Source organism: Dama dama, chromosome X (genome assembly GCF_033118175.1).
Source record: "Dama dama isolate Ldn47 chromosome X, ASM3311817v1, whole genome shotgun sequence".
Classification (NCBI taxonomy): Eukaryota; Metazoa; Chordata; class Mammalia; order Artiodactyla; family Cervidae; genus Dama; species Dama dama.
The window spans coordinates 19,247,768-19,273,174 of record NC_083714.1 but is presented as its reverse complement, the minus strand read 5'-3'; the positions used below and the strand labels follow the sequence as shown (position 1 = coordinate 19,273,174).

The 25,407-nt window shown below is 36.3% G+C and overlaps 1 protein-coding gene across 2 annotated transcripts in view; it reads right to left on the bottom strand.

Moving 5' to 3' along the window:
- Positions 1-25,407, bottom strand: part of PLS3 (plastin 3) — a 90,209-nt gene that overhangs the window by 37,442 nt on the left and 27,360 nt on the right. The window contains exons 2-3 of one of the 2 annotated variants that reach the window (XM_061137781.1): positions 11,540-11,622; positions 8,470-8,550 (exon numbers count right to left, since the gene is read on the bottom strand). In XM_061137781.1, the coding sequence (XP_060993764.1) occupies positions 8,470-8,542 (73 nt within the window). In that variant the 5' untranslated portion in view covers positions 8,543-8,550; positions 11,540-11,622. The remainder of the gene's footprint in view (positions 1-8,469; positions 8,551-11,539; positions 11,623-25,407) is intronic. The other variant, XM_061137782.1, reaches the window with a different exon arrangement.

Here is a 25,407-nt window from a genome sequence, read left to right as displayed (position 1 = left end):
CACACACACACACACGAACATACATACACACATGTATGCTCCTGCTCTTACCCAACACACCTATAATCTGTGCACCTATTTTCCATAGTCAAAACACAGCTTTCAGACTATCCTGAGACCTTAATTTCCAATATTCCATTGATAGTTAACCAGATGGTACAGTGAAAGAGCACTGGTCTGTTTATTTATTTATTTAGTTTTGGTTGGGATGTAGTTTTTATTTTTTTAATTTTTTAAAATAAATTTATTTATTTTAATTGGAGGCTAATGACTTTACAATATTGTAGTGGTTTTGCCATACATTGACATGGATCTGCCATGGGTGTACATGTGTTCCCCATCCTGAATACCCCTCCCATCTCCCTCCCCATCCCATCCCTCTGGGTCATACCAGTGCGCGATCCCTGAGCACCTTGTCTCATGCATCGAACCTGGACTGGTGATCTGTTTCACATGTGATAATATACATGTTTTAATGCCATTCTCCCAAATTGTCCACCCTCACCCTCTCCTACAGAGGCCAAAAGACTGTTATATAAATCTGTATCTCTTAGCTGTCACACATATAGAGTTATCATTACCATCTTTCTAGATTCCATATATATGCGTTAGTATACTGTATTGGTGTTTTTCTTTCTGGCTTACTTCACTTTGTATAATAGGCTCCAGGTTCATCCACCTCATTAGAACTGATTCAAATGTACTCTTTTAAATGGCTGAGTAATATTCCATTGTGTATATGTACCACAGCTTTCTTATCCATTCATCTACTGATGGACATCTAAGTTGCATCCATGTCCTGGCTATTATAAACAGTGCTGCGATGAACATTGGGGTACACGTGTCTCTTTCAGATCTGGTTTCCTCAGTGTGTATGCCCAGAAGTGGGATTGCTGGGTCATATGGCAGTTCTATTTCCAGTTTTTTAAGGAATCTCCACACTGTTCTCCATAGTGGCTGTACTAGTTTGCATTCCCACCAACAGTGTAAGAGGGTTCCCTTTTCTCCACACCCTCTCCAGCATTTATTGCTTGTAGACATTTGGATAGCAGCCATCCTGACTGGCATGTAATGGTACCTCATTGAGGTTCTGATTTGCATTTCTCTGATAATGAGTGATGTTGAACATCTTTTCATGTGTTTGTTAGTCATCTGTATGTCTTCTTGGAGAAATGTCTGTTTAGTTCCTTGGCCCGTTTTTTGATTAGTTCATTTATTTTTTCTGGAATTGAGCTACAGGAGTTGCTTATACATTTTTGAGATTAATTCTTTGTCAGTTGCTTCATCTGCTATTATTTTCTCCCGTTCTGAAGGCTGTCTTTTCACCTTGCTTATAGTTTCCTTTGTTGTGCAAAAGCTTTTAAGTTTAATTAGGTTCCATTTGTTTATTTTTGCTTTTATTTCCATTACTCTGGGAGGTGGTTCATAGAGGATCCTGCTGTGATTTATGTCACAGAGTGTTTTGCCTATGTTTTCCTCTAGGAGCTTTATAGTTTCTGCTCTTATGTTTGGATCTTTAATCCATTTTGAGTTTATTTTTGTGTATGGTGTTAGAAAGCGTTCTAGTTTCATTCTTTTACAAGTGGTTGACCAGTTTTCCCAGCACCACTTGTTAAAGAGACTGTCTTTTCTCCACTGTATATTCGTGCCCCCTTTGTCGAAGATAGGATGTCCATAGGTGCGTGGATTTATCTCTGGGCTTTCTATTTCATTCCATTGATCTGTGTTTCTGTCTTTTTGCCAGTACCATACTGTCTTGATGACTGTAGCTTTGTAGTACAGCCTGAAGTCAGGCAGGTTGATTCCTCCAGTTCCATTCTTGTTTCTTAAGATTGCTTTGGCTATTCGAGGTTTTTTGTATTTCTATACAAATTGTGAAATTATTTGTTCTAGTTCTCTGAAAAATACTATTGGTAGCTTGATAGGGATTGCATTGAATCTACAGATTGCTTTGGGTAGTATAGTCATTTTCTCAATATTGATTCTTCCAATCCATGAACACAGTATATTTCTTCATCTATTTGTGTCCTCTTTGATTTCTTTCATCAGTGTTTTATAGCTTTCTATATATAGGTCTTTTGTTTCTTTAGGTAGATATATTCCTAAGTATTTTATTCTTTTCATTGCAATGGTGAATGGAATTGTTTGCTTAATTTCTTTTTCTGTTTTCTCATTGTTAGTGTATAGGAATGCAAGGGATTTCTGTGTGTTGATGTTATATCCTGCAACTTTACTATATTCATTGATTAGCTCTAGTCATTTCCTGGTGGAGTCTTTAGGGTTTTCTATGTAGAGGATCATGTCATCTGCAAACAGTGAGAGTTTTACTTCTTCTTTTCCAATCTCAATTCCTTTTATTTCTTTTTCTGCTCTGATTGCTGTGGCCAAAATTTCCAAAACTACATTGAATAGCAGTGGTGAGAGTGGGCACCCTTGTCTTGTTCCTGACTTTAGGGGAAATGCTTTCAATTTTTCACCACTGAGGATAATGTTTGCTGTGGGTTTGTCATATATAGCTTTTATCATGTTGAGGTATGTTCCTTGTATTCCTGCTTTCTGGAGGGTTTTTATCTTAAATGGATGTTGAATTTTGTCAAAGGTTTTCTCTTCATCTATTGAGATAATCATATGGTTTTTATCTTTCAATTTATTAATGTGGTGTATTATGTTGATTGATTTCTGGATATTGAAGAATCCTCACATACCTGGGATAAAGCCCACTTGGTCATGATGTATGATCTTTTTAATATGTTGTTGGATTCTGTTTGCTATAATTTTGTTAAGGATTTTTGCATCTATGTTCATCAGTGACATTGGCCTATAGTTTTCTTTTTTTGTGGCATCTTTGTCAGGTTTTGGTATTAGGGTGATGGTGGCCTCATAGAATGAGTTTGGCAGTTTACCTTCCTCTGAAATTTTCTGGAAGAGTTTGAGTAGGATAGGTGTTAGCTCTTCTCCAAAATTTTGGTAGAATTCAGATGTGAAGCCGTCTGGTACTGGGCTTTTGTTTGCTGGAAGATTTCTGATTATAGTTTCAATTTCCGTGCTTGTGATGGGTCTGTTAAGATTTTTTATTTCTTCCTGGCTTATATTTGGAAAGTTGTACTTTTCTAAGAATTTGTCCATTTTTCCAAGTTGTCCATTTTATTGGCATATAGCTGCTGATTGTAGTCTCGTATGATCCTTTGTCTTTCTGTGTTGTCTGTTGTGGTTTCTCCATTTTCATTTCTAATTTAGTTGATTTGATTCTTCTCCTTTTGTTTCCTGATGAGGTCTGGCTAATGCATCTATTTTATTTATCTTCTTAAAGAACCAGCTCTTAGTCTTGTTGATTTTTGCTATGGTCTCTTTTGTTTGTTTTGAATTTAATTGTGCCCTAATTTTTATGATTCCTTTCCTTCTACTAACCCTGGGGTTCTTCATTTCTTCCTTTTCTAGTTGCTTTAGGTATAGAGTTAGGTTATTTAGTTGACTTTTTTCTTGTTTCTTGAGGTAAGCCTATATTGCTATGAACCTTCCCCTTAGCACTGCTTTTACAGTGTCCCATAGGTTTTGGGTTGTTGTGTTTTCATTTTCATTCATTTCTATGCAGATTTTTATTTCTTTTTTTATTTCTTCTGTGATACTTGGTTATTCAGCAGAGTGTTTTTCAGCCTCCATATGTTGGAATTTTAAAGTTTTTCTCCTGTAATTGACATCTAATCTTACTGCATTGTGGTCAGAAAAGATGCTTGGAATGATTTCAATTTTTTTGAATTTGCCAAGGCAAGATTTATGGGCCAGAATGTGATCTATCCTGGAGAAGGTTCCATGTGCACTTGAGAAAAAGGTGAAATTCCTTGTTTGGGGGGTGAAATGTCCTATAGATATCAATTAGGTCTAACTGTTCTATTGTATCATTTAGTTTGTGTTTCCTTGTTAATTTTCTGTTTAGTTGATCTATCCATAGGTGTGAGTACAGTATTAAGGTTTCCCACTATTATTGTGTTATTGTTAATTTCCCCTTTCATACTTGTTAGCATTTGCCTTACATATTGCAGTGCTCTTATGTTGGGTTGCATATATATTTATAATTGCTATATCTTCTTGGATTGATCCTTTAATCATTATGTAGTGTCCTTCTTTGTCTCTTTTCACAGCATTTGTTTTAAAGTCTGTTTTATCTGATATGACTATTGCTACTCCTGCTGTCTTTTGGTCTCTATTTGCTTGGAATATCTTTTTCCAGCCCTTCACTTTCAGTCTGTATGTGTCCCTTGTTTTGAGGTGGGTCTGTTGTAGACAACATATATAGGGGTCTTGTTTTTGTTTCCATTCAGCCAGTCTTTGTCTTTTGGTTGGGGCATTCAACCCATTCACATTTAAGGTAATTATTGATAAGTATGATCCCGTTGCCATTTACTTTGTTGATTTGGGTTCGAGTTTATACTCCCTTTTTGTGTTTCCTGTCTAGAGAAGATCCTTAGCATTTGTTGGAGAGCTGGTTTGGTGGTGCTGAATTCTCTCAGCTTTTGCTTGTCTGTAAAGCTTTTGATTTCTCCTTCATATTTGAATGTGAACCTTGCTGGGTACAGTAATCTGAGCTGTAGGCTTTTCTCTTTCATCACTTTAAGTATGTCCTGCCACTCCCTTCTGGCTTGTTGTTATTTTTTAAGCCATATTTAAACAAATATGCACTAGTGTCATTTTATTGAATACTAAAAGTAAATTAAATGAAACCACTGTACTTTTCGTCACATCATCTGGATGTGGTTTTTATATACTAGAGAATATCAAGTAATTTGAAATCACTTAACTTCCTGAGATGAGAAAATCTGGTACAGCTACAATCACCATAACCAGAAAATTTTGGCTTAGTTTGGTGGGCAGCCTCAAAGGAATATACCCACAGTATTCTTAGTCACTTATGAAACCCCATTATTCTTTAACTTCAAAAGTGTAGAATTCCTGTTTTGTTTTGTTTGTTTTTTTAAAGCAGAGTGGCTACTGTTTAGGAGAGAAAAAAATTCAGATGTAAGTGTTTGCAGGACTAAAGCCAATCTGAGAAGTTCTACGTTACATGAATTTACCTAAAATGACAAGTAATCATTCAAATGACCTCTAGCTTCCCTAGCAAGATTAAAGTTTCAGAATGTAAAAGGCATTTTCTACTTCGTAAAACATTTACTTCCTAAGTGTTCTGAAAAGCTTTATATATTCTTCTTTAGAATGAATTTATGCAGCCTTGCAGCATTTAAATTAAAACAGAAACATCATGATGTAAGAAAAAATGAAAGCCAAGGCTTCTGCTATCCCAATGAGAAATACTGGAAACAAATATTGAGAAAATGAAAATAATTAGATGAAAATATACTGCTTGGAACTTAACATTAAGCAGGTGCAGAAAGTGAGTGAAAGGAGAACTTTAAATCTTAGTACTCGATTTTTATTGCTAGTAAAGAGAATTTTAAAGCACTATTAATTGAACAAAACCCATGATTAGTGGTAATTACAGAGATTTTCTCCATACACTATGATCTTGCTGAATTTCTAAAGAGATAATCAAGGCTATTATTGTTAATAGATGGGGAAAATCATATAATGATTTCCATATTTTGTCACAATTGAACTGAGATAAAGTAGTCCTTCCTTCCCTCCCCATAAGAAAGAATTGTCCTTGTCAGGGAAATAAGTTATGGAGCTTGTTTTTAAAATCAAGTTTCCCTGAATGAAGAAAAAAAAAAAGGATTTCCATAATACCTTTGATAGTTGCCTAAGGGCCCTGTAAATAAGAATAACTAAAAACTACAAAGATTTTAAAGGAAAATCTAGATTCAGCTGGGTCTTTTAACATTTTTCTGAAAGACTATACACAGCTTTTAAGATGCTGAAAAATACAAATTTTATGTGTTATACTGTAATGGCCAAATCCTTCAGCAGTAAATTCTGCCATGATGAAAATCTTCATAACAAAGACGCTTTGTCACAAAGTCCTAGTACATGAAAAAACTATGTATAATTCCTTAGAATTCAATTATTTATGTATAGAAAACTAAATGCATACAACAGTGAGCTAGATACTGAGGGGGAATACAAAGAATACTATGTGGAACTAGTATTTTACTAGGTAAATTTTACTAGGTAAAAATTTTGGACTCCAGAATTCCTGTTTATAGCATACAGAGTGATAAGAGTCTACATATCACAGGAATATATGCCTGGTAGGGCTTCAATAAGACACATGGTCCAATCTCTCAGCTTTGAGAAGGTCTTTGCCTACCCTAAACCCTCCAAGATATATGATTTAAAGTAAGACAGTAGTTCCACAATGACCCTTTCTTGCAGTCCAAGTTCTAATTGATCCCTCATTAGCCTAATTTAGTCTCATTTCCTCCTTGGAGATAATTGGTCAACCCTTTTTATATCATTAAGCTTTAAAAGAGCAATTAAGCTCTTTTACTGACAAAACTATTCCAGTGCCATCAGGTAAATAATATTTGAATTAACTTTGATTTTTTAAAAATATTTCACACATATATTTCTAAGATGCTGCACATGAGAACAAAGCCCGTATTCAACAGTAAACACTGATTTGAGGAGGTGAGGCCTTGAAGATTAAGTAATAACAATAATAAGGTACCCACACCAAAATTCCAACAATAAAAACAAATTAGGCAGAAATCAATACAACATTGTAAAGCAATTATCCTCCAATTAAAAATAAATTCAAAAAATAAAATAAAATGGATAACAACAACAACAAAATTAGGCTGTCCCCAACACTGAAGATGAATAAAAACAAAACAGAAAGTTCAAAGGAAACTACGATTAAAAAAAGAAAAAACAATTTCTACAGAATAATGTGATTTAAACAGTCTTCCAGCCAAGAATCCACCTGCTGTTTTCCATAATCAATCTAATATTGAATATTTGAACTACATTAAGTAGCCCAGTAAGTGGTATCTATGGCAAGTTAACTGTCTTTTTTTTTCATACACACACATAGTCATGTTAAAGATTCAGGACTATTTTTTCCTAGTTAGAATTCTGATGGGACTATGAATAGTCACTCTGGCTGTTGGGGCGGGGGTTGGGTGGGGCTGTCATTACCTTTCCCAAGGCATGTTGTTATTACCAAATGCCTTCATAGAACATACTCACAAATATATGGGAATACAGCAAGGAGATTAAACCAGTCAGTCCTAAAGGAAATCAACCCTGAATATTCATTGGAAGGACTGATGCTGAAGTTGAAGCTCCAATACTTTGGCCACCTGATGCAAAGAGCTGACTCACTGGAAAAGGCCGTGATCCTGGGAAAGATTGAAGGCAAGAGGAGAAGGGGGTGACAGAGGATGAGGTGGTTGGATGGCATCACCAATTCAATGGACATGAGTTTGAGCACATTCCAGGAGATAGTGAAGGACAAGGAAGCCTGGCATGATGCAGTCCATGGGGTCACAAAGAGTCGGACATGACTGAGCGACTGAACAACAGCAACAAGAGATGTGTATTTCCTCACTTTTCACTAATGGGGTTTCCAACACAGGTCAAAGAGTAGATTCTGGTTTAACTAACAAATCATTATGATTTAACTTCATACCCTTTAATCAAGAAGATATCAAACAGCAATACTCTCCCTCTGAAAGCACCTGTTGAGTACACACATCAATAATCAGGTCTTACTCTGTTTTCTCATTATCTTCACTGACTTGACCTGAGCACTGAAATAATGGAATGTAAATACTATAAATTGCTTCCATAGCTGCTAAGTTTGAAGACATGTTATATGATGTTAAAGGATAAGCCAAACGGTATGCTAATCCTTCCCATCTTATATATATGCTAATTCAAGAAGGTAGAACAGTGTGCATTATCCAAAGGCAGAATACATCCATGAAAAAGGCAGTAAAGCCATGTTAACTAAAAGTAAACTATCATCCCGGCTTCCCAAGTGGGTCAGAAAGATCATTTGGAGTAGGAAATGACAATCCACACCAGTATTATTGCCTGGAAAATTACATGGGCAGAAGAGCCTGGTGAGCTATAGTCCATGGGGTTGCAAAGAGTCAGACACAACTGCATGACCAAGCATGCACATGCACACATGCACACAAGCACGCACACATGCACAACATCATCTAATGGTTTTTAACATTTTGGGGGGTCAGTAGGCTCTTTGAGAATATAGTGAAAGTTTCAAATCCTCTCCTCAGAAAAATATGGTAAAACAAAATTTGTCTACAAATTTCAGGAGCCACAGCAGCCCCCAGTTAAAGAATGGGACCCTGGACTAAATACCTTTCACCATATTAGATACTAGCTATAATTAGCAATGATACAGTTTAAAGTGTTGCTTCTAGAACTTTATTTCATTCGTTTTAACTAGTTTCCTGATTAACCATTCACATAATTTTTCAGAGAAATAACTTTGGCTAATGCCAAATAAACATTGCTTTACCATAGTTACCATACAAAAGAACAACTCACCAACTTTTGCAAAGGCCTCTTTGAGTTCATCAAGCTCATCTTTGGAAATCTGAGTGGTAGCCATCTCATCCATTTAAAGATCTAAAGAGAAACCAAAAAGGTTTAAGATTTGAAAACAGTCACAGATAAAGAGAACAAACAGGTAGATGCAAGATGGCAGGGGAGAGGGGGAGGAAAGAAGTGAGGAAGGTGAAGAGGTACAAACTTCCAACTATAAATTGAAAAATAACTGAGTAACAGGTATGAAATGTACAGTGTGGGAAATATAGTAAATAACTAATATCTTTGTGTGGTGACATAATTAAAACTAGACTTATCCTGGTGATCAGTTTGGAATGTACAGAAATATCAAATCACTATGTTAAGTAACAAGAACTAACAGTGTTGTGGGTCAATTATACTTCAAAAACAAACTGACAGAAAAGGAGATGAGATTGGTGGTTACAAGATGCAAGGGGTTACCAGAGGATAGGGAATTGGACGAAGGCAGTCAAAAGGTATAAATTCCCAGTTATAAGTAAGTACTAGGGATAAGTACAACATGATAACTATAATGTGAAAGTTGTTAAGAGAGCAAATCCTAAGAGTTCTCATCAAAAGGAAAAACATTTTTTCTTTTATTTTGTATCTATATGAGATAATGCATATTTACTAAATTTATTGTGATAATCCTTTCATGATGTATATAAATCATTTTGCTGTTCACCTTAAATTTCTACAATGCTGCATGTCAATTGTATCTATAAAACTGGAAGAAAAAAATTTTAAGACAAAAAATTTGTGATGAATATATTACAAGCAATCCTGTAAACTCTCATTTTAGGGGTAATTTAGACAGAAATTCAAACTACTGGAACTATCTGAATAGGTTCCCATATTTCTAGATACAGCCATAATGAAGAAAACAAATGAGAAATTATCATTGGTCAAAAGCTCTTCAGACAAAAATACTTCTCAATCTTCCTTTCAAGGACAAAGTCTTATGCTACATTCAAAGAATGTAAAGAAGGGGCAAGGTAGCAAGCAATAATAGATTCTTGGTTATATGAGCCAAAGCTAAGTCAAAATTATATGACTAAAGATTCAAGTAAAATATAACTTTTTTAGGACTTCCCTGGCGGTCCAGTGGTTAGGTCTCTGTGCTTCCGCTGCAAAGGGCACAGGCTCAGTCCCTGGAGGGGAAACTAAGATCCTGTATGCCACATGGTGTGGCCAATAAATAAATAAATAACTTTTTGAATTAGCATCTATCTTATTGGCTAGTTCCATTTTTTCCATCTTTACTGAGATATGTGACATAATATTGTGTAAGTTTAAGCTATACACCATAACAACTTGATATATACATATATTGTGAAATATAAAGTAACTTAACCACAATAAAGTAAGTGAACACATCTATCACTTCACATAGTTACCATTTTTTCCCCTTAAGTCATTTAGAAGTCATTCACTGTGGAAAACCTTATTTTCAAATAGGAGCATACTAACAGCTACCAATCATCCCCATTAAAGAGTGAATCAACTAAAACAAATTATTTTGGGGTTTGATACAGAAACACACAAGAGCATGCTTATCAACACATCTTTGTGTACACAACTTATTAATATTATTTGAGCTTATACTCTTCTTGATTTGGCCCTATTTTACCTATTTAACCAACAAATAAGGCTTGGCAAACTATGGTCTGTGGGCCCACTCTGGACCACTGCTTATTTCTGTATGGCCCCAAGCTAAGTATGGTTTTTTTCAGATAAACATCTGCTGTCAAATGTTTGAACTTCAATAAAATGAAATGTTATCCCAGAAAAAAAAAAGAATTCCATTTTTCTCATCAGTACAGTTGTAGTACCAAAAAAAGTACTCAAATAGTTATTATTTTTTGAATTTCATCAGTAAAAATTTGTGGAAACAATATTTAAATCCTTGAGATTAATAATATAATATTCTAATTTTGCCTCTTGGCATACAATATTTATGAGGGGACCTTTACAGAAAAAGGAGGTCTGTACTACAATGGAAAATTCTCACATACAAACTTATTAACAACTTTTAGACAGAAGGAAGTGCACATGATTATTTGCCTTTTTCTTTTTCTTCTCATTTAATGTTTTTAACTCCTGGAGAAGGAAATGGCAACCCACTCCAGTATTCTTGCCCAGAGAATTCCATGGACAGAGGAGCCTGGCAAGCTCTAGTCCATGGGGTCGAAAAGAGTTGGACATGACTGAGCGACTTTCACATACATAATCTTTTTAAAGAAATTTACTTTTTAGCAGAACTGAGCAAAAAGCAGAGAATTTAGTTTCCATATACCCCCTTCCCTAACACTCTCACAACCTCCCTCATTATGAACATCCTTCATCAGTGATATATTTGTTACAACTGATGAACCTTCTTTAACACATCATTGTCACCTAAGTCAACAGTTCACCTTAGGCTCACTCTTGGTGTTGTACATACTATGCATTCTGTATATACAAAATGGATGCCATTGTAGTATCATAAGGATAGTTTCACTGCCCTAAATGTGTTGCCTGTTAAAGTTCAAAAACTATATGAAAAGCAAATTTGAGATCTTATATTTATTTATTTTAAACATTTTTATTAAAAGTTAAAAAATTACTTGCCAACTCTTCTGTTTGCCATGATGCCTAATATTTAATACAGAAGAATTCAAAAGAGAGTGGACCCCATCTGTCTTTTACACACCCATCATTGTCACTTCTAGAACTAACCACAGTCCAGTCATATAGTAAGGGACTCAACAAAATAGTACTTTCATAAATTCATCCATTCAACAACTATGTGCCAAGCCCTACATCAGATAAATTCATATTCCTACTAATTCTCTGAACCCTCATAACAGTCTTTTGAGGTAAATATTCTTACTCCTTTTAGAATTCAAACTCAGGTTTCTCAAATCCCTGCAAAGATTTTAAATGACCATATGATACTATTCACTATGTTTCCACCCTAATACAATTCACATTTATAATGACTCATATTTAAAAAAAAATAAATAAATGCAGACTTTTCAAAAACTTGTCTGTTCATAAAGCTTCTTACCTCTAGTGTTAATATGTCACTAGATGGACAACTTCTCAGTAGATAAGCTGTGTAAAAAACACCTTTCAGAGCAGTCTCGGGATCTATAGGGTAAAGAAAGATCTTCAGTTGGATACGAAGGCAGTCATTTTCAAGATTTGGAGAGTAAAAAATGATTTTGCCTAAGTTAGCCTGCAACCTGCTGATGGTACTTTTAAAAATATTCTATACTTTACTAATATGATGTTCAACACTTCTGATTATCAAAATACTCTACAGGTTTCACTCTAGTTTTCTTTACACATATTTTAAGTAATCATGTTTTCAATGTGAAATAATTGCCCCTCTCTAGTAATGACATCACACAGAACAATGGCACAGAAAGTTTGAAAGTCAGACTCTCAGAAAATTGAAAACAGGTGGCCTCTCCTTTATTTCTAAAGTTTCCATCTAGTTTGGACAATTTGTGAGTCAATAATAATCTAAAATATATGTTTTTTTAAAGAATGTATTATTCTTATACTGTTATATCACTTCTATAAAAGAGAAAATTAGGCAAAAGTGGTTCTGGACATTTACCTCCCACCCACCCCATATCCACCCCCAACCCCAACCTGCAGCACCTTTCATTCTGGCTAACCAGTGGGTTCTGAATCAGTCCTTCTCTCCCAGTTCTCTCCTTTGCAGGCAGCAGGGCTAACAGGGTAGAAACCTCTTCCCTCTTCTTTATACCCATCCCTCAACACATATGCACTTCTATCCTCAGACACTTTTACCCAGGCCTCTGTTATATGTCTAGTTCCTGCCCTCAAAGAATTTACAATCTGGGGAAGACAAAGATGTAGATAGTTATAATTTGACACAAAGTGAATTAGTGGTTGCAATAAAAGGTACAGACGGGGGAAAGACTCTGAAGACTTTAAGGATTATTAATTTCATCTCAAGCAGGCCAAAAAAGTAGCACTTTTGTTCATCCTGCAAAATTAGGATATATATACATCTCATAGAAATGCTTTCAAGGCACATGCTTACTTAAAAAAAAAATTAATAAAACACATCATTAAAAAAAAACCCCAAAATACACTTTCAAGTTTCCTAATTTCTTATTCCTGTCTAAATACCATCATGAAAGCCTAAAGTGACCCCTTTTACACTGATAGCTCAGATTTTACAGCTACAGGAGACAAGAAGAGGCACAACTAAGAATGAAAAGAACTGTAACACGCATATATTACACAAAGAATATTTGTTTAGTTCAGGATAACGACATAGTTTAATTTAGGAGTCTCCCACTTAAATAAACTCCATTTTGTTTATTTATAATTATTTGAAAGTAAATAAATAAATGCTACCCTGAAGCACCTGGACTAAAACTAAGAAATCCAATGTAAAGTTTAAAAGCCTCACAATATACACCTCAGCTGACAAAAATCATAATATTCAAATTAGTTATTTAATGCAGATTTTTTCCCACTATGAATAAAAAAAAGTTTGTCCTTAAGATTACTTATGGGTACTTGATGGAATCAAGCAATTAAGTACTATCCTGGAAGAAAATACCACATTTAAATAATTTAGGGAAGACTGCCAGGAACATCAGATTTTTAGAAACTGTACAAATTAAAATTACTGAAAGCTCTACCCTCTTTATAGGGCATTCATTGTACTCTTTCTCTCAAAATAAGTAAAACATCCCAGATTGGGGTTTAGGAAGCAAAACAGATGATTCCTGCCCAATAAACACCTTGACTGAATCCTGAATACTTGCAGCAAACTGTTGTTCCCCACCCAAGGATGTAGTATGTTAACACAGGAAGATTGAGAGATGTGGAATCAGAAAACATCAATCAGTGTCCCGGCTCTGCGACCTCCTAGCAGTGTGTCTATGAGTTTGTTTATTTAATCTTTCTAAGCCTCAGTTTCCTCCTTTGAAAACAGCCATAATAACTACTTCCCTAGGGTCCTGATGAAGATTAAAGATGGCATGTGAAGGCACACTATAAACCATAAAGCATTATACAGCAACTTCAAATCCTTAATGAAAGAAAAAGAGAAACAAATCAATGCCTAAGTAATTAAGAGGCTATGTATAAATATAAGGCATGAGTTCTACTAAGAACCTTTTAAATAAAATATACGAAAAGTTATATCTTTTGCCCTATAATTATCAACTGCAGAGTATGATAGATCTCCTTCATATATAAAAACTATAAGCCTTTAAGTCAAGGTAATTTAAGAAGGCTGGGACTAATGAAAATTTGTCAGCCACTATTTACCCATGAGTCAATTTGGCTCCTGCATAAGGCCAGTTTCTAAACACAACTTGAAGAATGGCCAGGAGAGTTTTTTTTTTTTTAATCCAATTTTTACTTTATATCAGGACCACTTAAAAAATAGTTAACAGCTTGTCAATACTGTCACATTCTTCCTACTTTGCAGTTTATTTTTCCTGTGAGCAATGAAAAATGAAAGGTGAAGAGGTAAAAAGTAACTATTATTGCTGAATAAAATTTCACAGTATGTCATTGGTAAGCAAAAAGAAAGTCTGACTGTTGAAATATGTTGAAATGTGTCCTTTTCCCCCGTCTGTCTTCCCACAAAAAATGAACTTCATTTGGAGAGAGAGCAGGCACTGATATTTCAAAAAAAAAAGAAAGAAATATATATTTTCCCTCCATTTAAATTTAGCCAAATGAAATACCAATCAAAGATAAAAGCTTCCAGGGTTTCTCCATTTTTCTGAATTCTGTCATCTGCAGAGCACTTTGTCCCAAATTCTGTTTTCCTCCCTAGCTACAGTGCTGGCCTTCTCTCTATAAAGGGAAAAACAGCAGAAAAAAAGCAAACCTCTCTCCTTAAACATCGAGAGACAGGAAAACAGATTTTTAAATGAGGGAATGAAACAAAAGCAAACAAAACCTTGTCTGTTTGTTTTTTCATAAAAGGATATGGTATACAACTGAGTCTGAATTCAGGGCGTCACCCATAGAGGAATCTTATGCCTATGAAGTCATCCCTAATTACAGCGTTTGACTAACAATACAGCAATTACGAAACCACTCCACTGGGTCATTTAACTATACTTAAACCCTGAATACAAATCTTTGCTGAGAAAGGTGTACCTACAACTAACTACCTGAAACAATTACTCAAATTCTGAAAGGCATTTGATGGAGGGTGGAGGCGGCAGGGGTGTGGCGGGGGGGGGGGGGGGGGAGGGGAGAGAGAGAGAGAGAGCCTGTTTTCATCCCCTAAAGCGATTCACTTTAGGAATGCAGCAGACTAAATTTACTAATCTGTGTCAATCACAACCAACCGTGGCTCGGGCAGCAGGGCACACACAGTGGGAAAATCAACCATGGATAATCAAGAGTTGATTATGAATTTTGTATTTTTTTCTTGAAATTGAATGGAACTAAAAGATAAAAGCAGGGGCTATTCATCAGCCACTAGCAGGTAAACAGAATTGCGAAAGTGAGGCTGATGACTCAAAATCAGCGATTTGGTCATACACACACAGTTAAGCTGATAAGTTCAAATCATGAAGAAGAGAAGGTGGATAAAACATGGAAGAATACATTATTTGTATCTGTGCATTTGTCACCTTCCTCTGTCCAAAACAGGCAATGCTTCAGAACACCCACACTTCACATACCTAACTGTACCAACAGAAACTGCCACCGTGCCTCCTCCCTAGCTGGTAAGTCAACAGCACTAGTCTCCAAGTCAGATGGGCATGCAACCCTCTGAATTAAAGCTCACCCAAAGCTCTGATTACTCAAGCTCTAGTGACATGTTTCCAAACGACTTGCGAAGATTTCAGCTTGAATGTCTATCATACTCACCCAACTTATTCATTTATATTCAAGCCTTAAGTGAATGTTTAGTAGGTACCAGGCACCGTGTTGGGTGCTGCATATATAGAGATTTAAGATCCAAAGTCTCCTCTAGAAGACTTTACTGTCCAGAGGAGACAAAGATGGAAAACAAAGACATAGTATTAATGCCATCATGCTAGTAACTGAGTGGTGGGGTGACAGTGATGGACTTCAGGAAAAGTTTTCCAGAGAAGGTAACTTTTGAACTTTATCTTAAAACATAAGGAGGACATCCTCAGACATATATCACTGGTAAAGGCACTCTAGGCACAGAGAAGATGATATTCTGGCGCTAGAGAAAGATAGTGTGGTTGGAGCACTGTGCCTAGGGTTTGTGACAAACACAGTTGGAGCAGAAGGAGTCAGGGTCTAATTTAGAAGGCTGAAACTCAAAATCTGGACTTGACTTTCCGGCCAAGGGAGAAGGAAGGTCAGAGAGGAAAATCCCAATCAGGAAAGTCTAAGTGTCTACATTTGAACTTACTGCCATGTTATTTCTCCCCTTTTCGAACACCTCTGCTGTCAAATTCAGTCTCCTTTTCAACTTTCCTCAGTCTCCAGCTTTACAAACTCAGGAAGTTTGGTCACAAGAAACAAAGGGAGATAGAAGTAAATCACTAGACTCTTTGGATTATCATAGCCCTTTATCATGTCTAGATTTTTCTAAAGACCTTTTAGACTATCTATCTACAGTCCTATCTCCCTTCTATGTAATATTTATGCTGCTAACTTCCTGAAGAGTAGATCTAAGGTATATTCCCTATGAAAGCAAGTCCCAACTTTTCAGCACAACATCCAAGAACCCTACACACTTTTCTGTATTGATACCTGTCTATCCTTCCAATGTTTCTTCCCATTACATGCGCTGAACACCCTGGAATCACACTCTATAAAGATAACCTCTGCCCCAATGAGGGCATCTACTCTCGCATCTACTCTTCAGAAGAATCTTTGAGAAAGCCTCTTTGGACGGTCCCCACCTGAGGGAAAAATTCTCTTTTCCCAGGACTCTCACAAAACTATATATTTTCTTCTATTACAGTCTGCATGAATCCTTTCAGATAGCTCTAATTTTACATATCTTACTGTCAGATCATACGTACTAACTTTTGAATGGGAAAATACAGTCACACAAGGATAACATTTAATACTACTATACAAAAGCTTTTTGATGGAAGGGACTGCTTTGCCTTCATCCTCATATTCCCAGCCCCTCTCACAGTGGCTACAGAGTGGGTAATAATCATAATTAAGATAATATAATAACATATCATTGTAAGTTTATATTATAACAGCTAACATTTATGGAGGACTTATTATTTAAATGAACTGTGCTATACATTATGTAAAGTTACTTCTCAGAAAAACTCTGTGAACCACGTAATACTGTTATTTCCATTTTACAGTAAAGCAAACAGGCTTACAGAAGTTGAATAACTTGCCCAGTCACATGGCTCAAGAGAGGAAGACCTAGGTCTCAACCCAACTCCACCTGACACCAAAGTCAGCATTCTCAATTGTTATGCTGTATTATAGCTTTCTCAATCACAGTTTAGTGAATGAATTTATTTCCCCAACAAGACTATAAACTTATTTAAGTAGTAACACAGCTTACTCATCTCTGTATTCACCACAGCACTTAGCACAACACAGGGACACAAGTGTATTCTCAATAAATCTTTTATTTTCTTTTTAAACTTTTTATCTTGTATTGGGGCATAGCTGATTTAACTAGTGTGATAGTTTCAGGTGGACAGCAAAGGGACCCAGCCATACATTTACATGTATCCATTCTCCCCCAAACTCTTTTCCCATCCAGGCTGCCACCAAACACTGAGCAGAGTTCCCTCTCAGTAAATACCTTGAATCAAAAAAGGTCCACATCTAGGATTCACAACCATTTTGATCATGTCAGTCTCATTTCAGGAAGCTATAATTATTATGCTGAAATGGCTTGTCTAAACTTTGCCGGGTATCCCGGGTCTTCTAGCGTTCCTACTAGTTACATCTAACCAGTTTAACCTTTCAACAACACTCAAAATTAGCTTTTTGATCACTACCACCCTCCTGTGGAGAAGGAAATGGCAACCCACTCCAGTATTCTTGCCTGGAGAATCGCATGGAGAGAGGAACCTGGCAGGCTATGGTCCATAGGCTCGCAGACAGTTGGACACAAATGAAGTGACTAAGCACACATAAGCATGCACCATCCTCCTGAACATGTCCTACTGACTCCTACATCAGTACCTTCTGTTTTATCCTGACCCCACTACCTCTATCTCTCCCTCCTAGTAAGAACACCCTCTCTCTATTATCTACCTTTCAGACTAAAAATGCCCTCTGCTTTATTCCTCTTATCTCCTTATCCAAATTCTACTCATCCTTCAAGTTTCAGCAGAAGCCTCATCCTCTTCCAAACCATGTTTCCCAATGACTACACACCCCTGCTGATCTTTCTCTTCAACTCCCACAGGATTTAGAATGTTGCCACAAAATTCAGCAATTTAATCACAGACATCCTCCTATAGTTATATAAGTGGATGAGGACAGTCTGGCTGGGACATCCATTATCCTACTAGATTCAGTTCATCTGCCTCCTCCACACAGATCCTCAAACTTGGTCAAAGAGAATAATCTTCCCCCATCAAAGACAACCATTCTTTCACCATCAGCACACAAATACTTTTCTAATTACTTGCTCTGATGTCTTATTTCAAGATTGTTTATTTCTCAAGAACAGAATCTAAACTTCATCTTCCTCTCGGATATTCCCACAATGATAATCTTTTGCTGGACTCTGGGTACAGAAGTATGCCTCAAAACACATTCCAACCAACTGCAATGTTTTGAGGGTGGTGTTAATTCCCAGTATTTCCAATATCCAATGATTACTGAAATTAGGGAAGAAACAAAAACTTAGGGTAGTTAAGTGACTTTGCCCAAAACAGAGATGTACAGTAAATGTAAAATTAAAAAAAAAAAGAGTATGTGAGAGAGAAGGTAATTAACTACTCTTACAATAAAAATGAAAACGAAGAGGCTACACAGTGCTTTATGGAAAGAAGGCACATGCCTATTATACCATATGGAAAATAATTAAAAAATTCCTAACCAGGAATTCACTGGTTGTCCAGTGGTTAGGACCCTGTGCTTCCACTGCAGGGGGCATGGGTTTGATTCATGGTTAGGGAACTAAGATCCCACATGCTGCCAGGTGCAGCCAAAAAAACAAAACTTTTAACAAATGTGACCATGATATTGAGAAATATAAAAAGTTGCCAGAAAATGAAGATAGGGACCCTTCTAGCTAATGCTAATTCATTTTCATTATTTAAAGAAGGGATTCAATTAATCCTTGAACTGAAATCACCAAAACTGGAACCGTGTAAAACATACAGATTATCGGCAACAGGTTCAGTAGGGACTATATATGAAAGCGTTCTAAACATTCTTTCTTCAAAACATTGGTGTTAAGTGGGTACTGACCAAAAAACAGGCCAGACTTTTTAAAAATAAGGACAAGAATGCTGACCTTCTCTTGCAGCACATTCATTCCTATATATGACATGTTTCTGCTTCCCTGTATTTAATATCGCTTAATTTCAGCCTCTTATATGCTAACTACTATAAACAACTATTCTCATTGTATCAGTGCTAATAATTTAGTATAGATATAAGCACACACTCAAGTATCAGTGTGATTTATTTTGAGTACAAGATTGTTTTTTAACACACAACAGCCATCACTGAGGTACCCACAGTTTTTTGTTTGCTTGTTTTTAGTGATTAGTTTTTAATCTTATAGCTTATTTTCTCAAGGTGACTGCAGCTTGGAGTTTTGTTTGCTTCCTTTTAGAAAACTTTAGTGGAATCTTGGTAAAGGAGTAACTGTAGCAGTTTAAGAGTTGATATCATCTTTCTCAATCATCTGTTGCTCTTAAAGTCACAAGTGAGTTACTCTCTAAATGGTCTCACCTGTGTCACAGGTTCCCTGTTTTGAGTCACAGGTTCCTAGCCCTGAAAGTTTAGGAAAGGTGAAAGCAGACATAATAAGTGGTGAAATATGTTACTGTTTATTATTCCAGCACCTCAGCATTATTAAAAATTATTCATTACAGTCAAGTAGAGAACAAGCTTCTATGATGAAAGCAAAATTCAACAAGTAGCGCATACTTTGCTTAGCTAGGTTGCTTTTTTGGCCTAGAACCTCTGGTAATTCTACCTGACATTTCAGCCACAAATTGGTAAAACTACACAAGAGGACATCGCTAGATAACTCAGCGATGTTATATTTATTTCTCAATATCATGGTCACATTTGTTAAAAGTTTTGTTTTTTTGGCTGCACCTGGCAGCATGTGGGATCTTAATTCCCTAACCATGAATCAAACTCATGCCCCCTGCAGTGGAAGCACAGGGTCCTAACCACTGGACAACCAGTGAATTCCTGGTTAGACAGTTATAAAACAGACAGTATTTTACCATGAAGCACTGTTATATATGGACTTTCCTGGTAACACAGTGGTAAAGAATCTGTCTGCCAATGCAGGACATACAGGTTCAATCCCTGGGTCAGGAGTTCCCTTGGAGAAGGAAATGACAACCCACTTCAGTATTCTTGCCTGGAAAATTCCATGGACAGAGGAACCAGGTGGGCTACAGTCCATAGTGTCAAAAAGCGTCAGACACGAATGAGCAACTGAGCGTGTATGCACATGCACACACACACTTATATATGCTGTTAGGCTGTACAGAAGTGGAAACTAGAGAATAAAACAGCTGGCTGATTTGGATACATTTAGCAATGATGTTTCTACAATTCCTTTAGATCCTAATAATACAAACCCGGAAAACATCATTTTGGTGACATAGCATACCATTTCAGGGACAATTGTAAAGTGACCGTAAAAAAGTCGTACCTACTATTTACATGACAAAATACATTTCAAATTCCAAATTAATTGAGCAATGAACTTTGGAAGGTTCTATCACGGACTGAAGGCTAACTCTCCCTTGTATCCAACGCCAAGTAACTGCCTGCATATAACTGCAATTTTGCCTTGGTTGGATCCAAAAATGTCAAGGACACTTAAACATTAGCTTACTAGTTGATGTGAAAAAGAGATTGCTATCTTCTGTGTGTATGCTGCTCCACCAAGGCCCACGGATGCAGAAGAGAAGGGTGAATGAAGGTTTATTAAGAGGGACAGGGGAGCCAAGGAGGCTGTTATTTGTACAGTGACGCATGGGGGCAGGGGCACACAGACTTAAACTGAGCCATCTTAGTCTTCTCCCTATTTCTCCAATACCTACAATCAATTAAACCACCTCAACTGTTGTGTCTGTGTTGTTTTAAAGGAGACACAGCATAGGGTTCTGGTTGCTGACCAGTGACTCCCCTTCCCCCATTCCAGTACCCTCCTCAGTGTGTGATAACCAACTGCTTCTCTATCTCCTCTGCTAGGCTGTGAGTTCCTTGAAAGCAGGGCTGGTATCTTATTTGACTTTGTATCTTGGCTCACAATAAGCCCTTACAAAATGTTTGTTGAATAAATTGATGTTGGCAGGTAGGGAAAGGGAATAAACAAAATACAGGCGAAATAGCTGTCTCGTGTGGTTTCAAAAATGCACACTCTGTAAAGAAACCTGGGAACAAAACACTTCAGACATAATAGTGCGCCCACATTCTTCACATGCACTTGGCCTGTTAGCATGATTTAACTGTCTACTCCTGTTTAATACTTCAAGATACTACAAAACTCTTCAAGATGTTTGCAACCTGTCCTTTGAATTTAACTGAAAGTCAAACAAAGTTTGTTTTTTTTTTTTTCTTTCAGAAACAGTTTTTGCTTGGCAACAATTTTGACAATCAAGCAGCACATTTCACCTTTACAATAATACACATCATGTTTTGACAAACCTGCAATTTACAGATAAAAGTATCATTTAGAAATAGATGTAAATTGCTGCAAACTAAAGCTATACTTAAAATTTTTATTATGATATACAGAAGAGAAAATTGTACAACACCCACAATCCTATCATTGAGACTCTACATTTATCAGGATTTTCCCATTGATTTTCTTTACCTGTCCTCTCTTCAGCTGTGTGCTCTCCCTCTCCCTCTTTCTTATCCCCTCTCTTTTCCCTGAATTATTTTAAAGCAAACCCCAGACATCTAGTGAATGATTTCACCCTACGTAGCTATTAAATGAGTTCACCTTCTGGAAATAACTCTCTTCTATTCTAGAATCTAGCATAAGCTAGATTCTAATTGATCTTTTTTTCAAGTACCGATATCTATGAGTCACTTAAACCCCAAAGTGTGCCCAATCCTGTGTCATTTCCTGGAGGAATATCAAATACTTCCATTTTAAGTAAAAGTTTCCTTTCCTCTTTTTGTCTTAGTAAAAAAAGATAAGATGTTTAAGCAATGACTATTTAAAAATAAGTTAATAATTTTTCCAACAGAAACAGTCAAATCAATTGTCATATTGAAGACATTCTTTAAATTCTTGCCAGACAAGAGTGTTGTATGCATTTAATGTACCTCTTAACCATATTCAAAAAGCCCCCATTTCCTGTTATGAAGAATATTGTATCAAGCCCAAAGATACAACAAAGTTATACCTCTCCTCCATCTTTACAAAGCTAAGAATCATTAAATCCTTGGATTGAAATAGCATATTTTTTTTTATTTATTTTTATTAGTTGGAGGCTAATTAGTTTACAATATTGTAGTGGTTTTTGTCATACATTGACATGAATCAGCCATGGATTTACATGTATTCCCCATCCTGATCTTTTTTTAAAAGGTCCAATCCCTTCCTCATTGCCTAAGTAAACTTTGACACTTTCCAAAAATATCTGAATGATTTATGAAAAGACATATCTGCTTCTAATGAAATTAACTAACCTTCATACCTAAGGAGTATTTCCATTCTCCTCTTTTCAGTGAAAATTAACACTGCAGCCAAGGGCAACCTTCAGATATATATCTCTCACAAGGCAAGATCAGACTAGTTAATTCAAAACAAAATATTGTGATGTACAGCTCAGAATCACTAGAGATAAAATTTCAGCTTAGACTTTGAGCTAAACTGAAAGTTTGTTCTATTAGTCATTGAAATTGCCTCCTGTAGTGTCACATACTCTGCTTATATGTTCTCAAATAAGGTACTTGTTAATTGAGAAAAATAGATTCTTTTGTTTCTTCACTTTTTACTTCATTTGAATTGTAGTAAGAACAACTAAGAGGTTACCCTTGATTCAGAGTCGAGATTTATATAACCAGCTATTCTGAAATAAGAGAAATAAAGCTTATATGACCACTATGTGATAGAAATCCCTGGTGGAGTCTGTGAGCATCAGAAATCAGTATCATTACTATGTTATTTAACACCATCAAAATCTCATCACCAGTGATTTTCAATTTATTTTGGAAAGTATGAATAAACACTAGGACAACTGTTTGTCGTATTCTGTCATGATAGCTACCCTCAACTTCTATGTCACAGATTTTTGAAAAACCATTTAACAGGGCTCAATGGCATTTGTAAATCCATCCCCTTGTGCCCCACCTCCAAGATTAAAGTAAGGATCTGTCATTTAAACCTTTGGGCATCTGACTAGATAGAAACAGCTATATAATTAGGATTACAAAACCGACTTTTAAAAACATTTTTAAAGCATGTATTGAATTTGTTACAATATTGCCTCTGTTTTATGTTTTGGTTTTTTGGCCATGAGACATGTGGGACTTTAGCTCCCCAGGAAGGGATCGAACCAGCACATCCTGCATTAGAAGACAAAGTCCTAACCACTGGATTGCCAGTGAAGTGCCTACAAAACCAATTTTTTAAAAGTAAAAAGTCCCTAAAATATTCTCCAAATAAAGAAAATACAGAATATACATATATATTTAGAAAATGTCAGATTCTAAGCTTCAAAATTTTCTTTTAAAACAAATTTGCTTCTATTTCAATACATAAGATTTAGAAAGTGTCTCCAAATGTGTAACTACTCAAACACATAATATGGATTTCAAGATGTCTCAATTTCTGCTTAAATATTCCATACTATAAAAGTTAGAGCCCAATGAAATATTAAAATAGTTCCCCTTCTGGGACGAGAGCAAACCTGTTTCTCACAGTACTAATAGAAGGAACCTCCCACGCCCAGAACTGCCAATCTGGAAACCCAACATTCTTCTTACAACTGCAACTTTACAGAGCAAGTCATAACACTTCCTGCTAGAGACAGAATACCCTGACAAAGGAATGATACAATACTTATGAATCCCCTTCCTGTCAGCCTCACAGTATTTTGCCAAGTATTAATAAATTTGAACTTCACAACATTTAGAGAAAAGTGAATTTTTTCAGCTCTGCTGAAATCATGCAAAAACACAAAGGAATTTTAAGTTGGTTCAGGTCAAATAGCTGTAACCCACATACCTATTTAAAGTTTGAACATTAGCCAAGTAACCTGCTTATTTTAGAACACATGGAACCAGCTTCTCCCCCAGAGGCCAAGTCAGTCGTCCATAGGAAAGTACATTACTTAGAAAGGCAAATTAACTGTCCCAGACCACTTTAACTTTCTATTATTCATCTTGAGCCATACTTCTTCATGTCTTCATACAAGACTTATATGCCACATACTAGATGTCAGAGCATTTACCGTGAGTATCTACATTTTGTTTGCTGTTGAAAATGTAACCTATTAAGTATAAGAATTGTATTTTCTACCAGCGTAGCATATAGGAAGGGATTTCTCTGGTGGCTCAGAGGGTAAAGAATCCGCCTGCAATGCAGGAGACATGGGTTCAATCCCTGGGTCTGGAAGATCCCCTGGAGAAGGGCATGGCAACCCACTCCAGTATTCTTGCCTAGAGAATCCCATGGACAGAGGAGCCTGGCAGGCTGCAGTCCATGGAGTCACAAAGAATCAGACCTGAATGAGCAACTAAGCACTGCACAGCATATAGGAACTAAGCTAGCACTTGCTGAACTGAATTTTCTATTAAGAGGCAGTACTGTTGAGTATCTCAGCATTCTGGAGCCAGACTGGTTCAAATCTTGTCTCCACAATTTTCTACATTGTCTTTCGGCAAACTGTTTAAGCTCTTGTGCCTGTTTTCTCATCCAGGGATGATAATAGTAACTATGTCACTTAATAATAACTTTTGTACATTGTTGTGATGCTTAGATGATTTAATGTGTATTCAAATTTTAGATCATAGCCTGGCACATGGTAAGCATTAGGTATGTGGTAACTGCTATATGCTTATTATTGAAATTTCTTTAACTGGTCTAGCAATTCTAATCAGTTACTTGCTCAATGAAGCAACTGGTGAGTTGTGAGTTCTTGCCCTTTATGGGAGACAACAATAAATCAATACGAGTACTGACCTAGGTTCAGGAGACCATGTCTAAGATGGACAGAGCAAGTCAGTCACTTGAAAGGAAATGGAGTGCAATGGGAGCATCAGGGTCTTAGGAATCAGACAGACTTGAAATCTGTGTGACCTTGATCACACAACTTAGCTTCTCTGAGCCCCAGGTTCATATTTATAAAAGTAGAGCTAATTCCACATACTTCAAAGGGTGTTGATGATGATTAAATGAGACAAGTACGTAACAGGGTCTGGTTCCAGCAAGGTGCTCAGCAAGCGGCAGCCACTGTTATCATCTATCTGGTATAGTATATGCATAATACCATCTGCTCTATCTACCTAACAAGTATGAAAGTGAGATAATAGATCCGCCAGTCCTTTGTAAATAATATAAAACAAAGTGAAGCATTTTAAGATAACATATTGAATTCTCAGAATAAGGAGACGATTCATGTTATACTCGCTTATAAAAAGGATTGGGACACATCACATTAGGAGGCAAGAGTGTACTCCTGTTCTCGTCACTAACCACCATTAACAGACACTGGATTACACTCTATCTCCTTAATGCAAGCACTTTATTTCATCAATCACAAAAACTGCATGAAATATCAA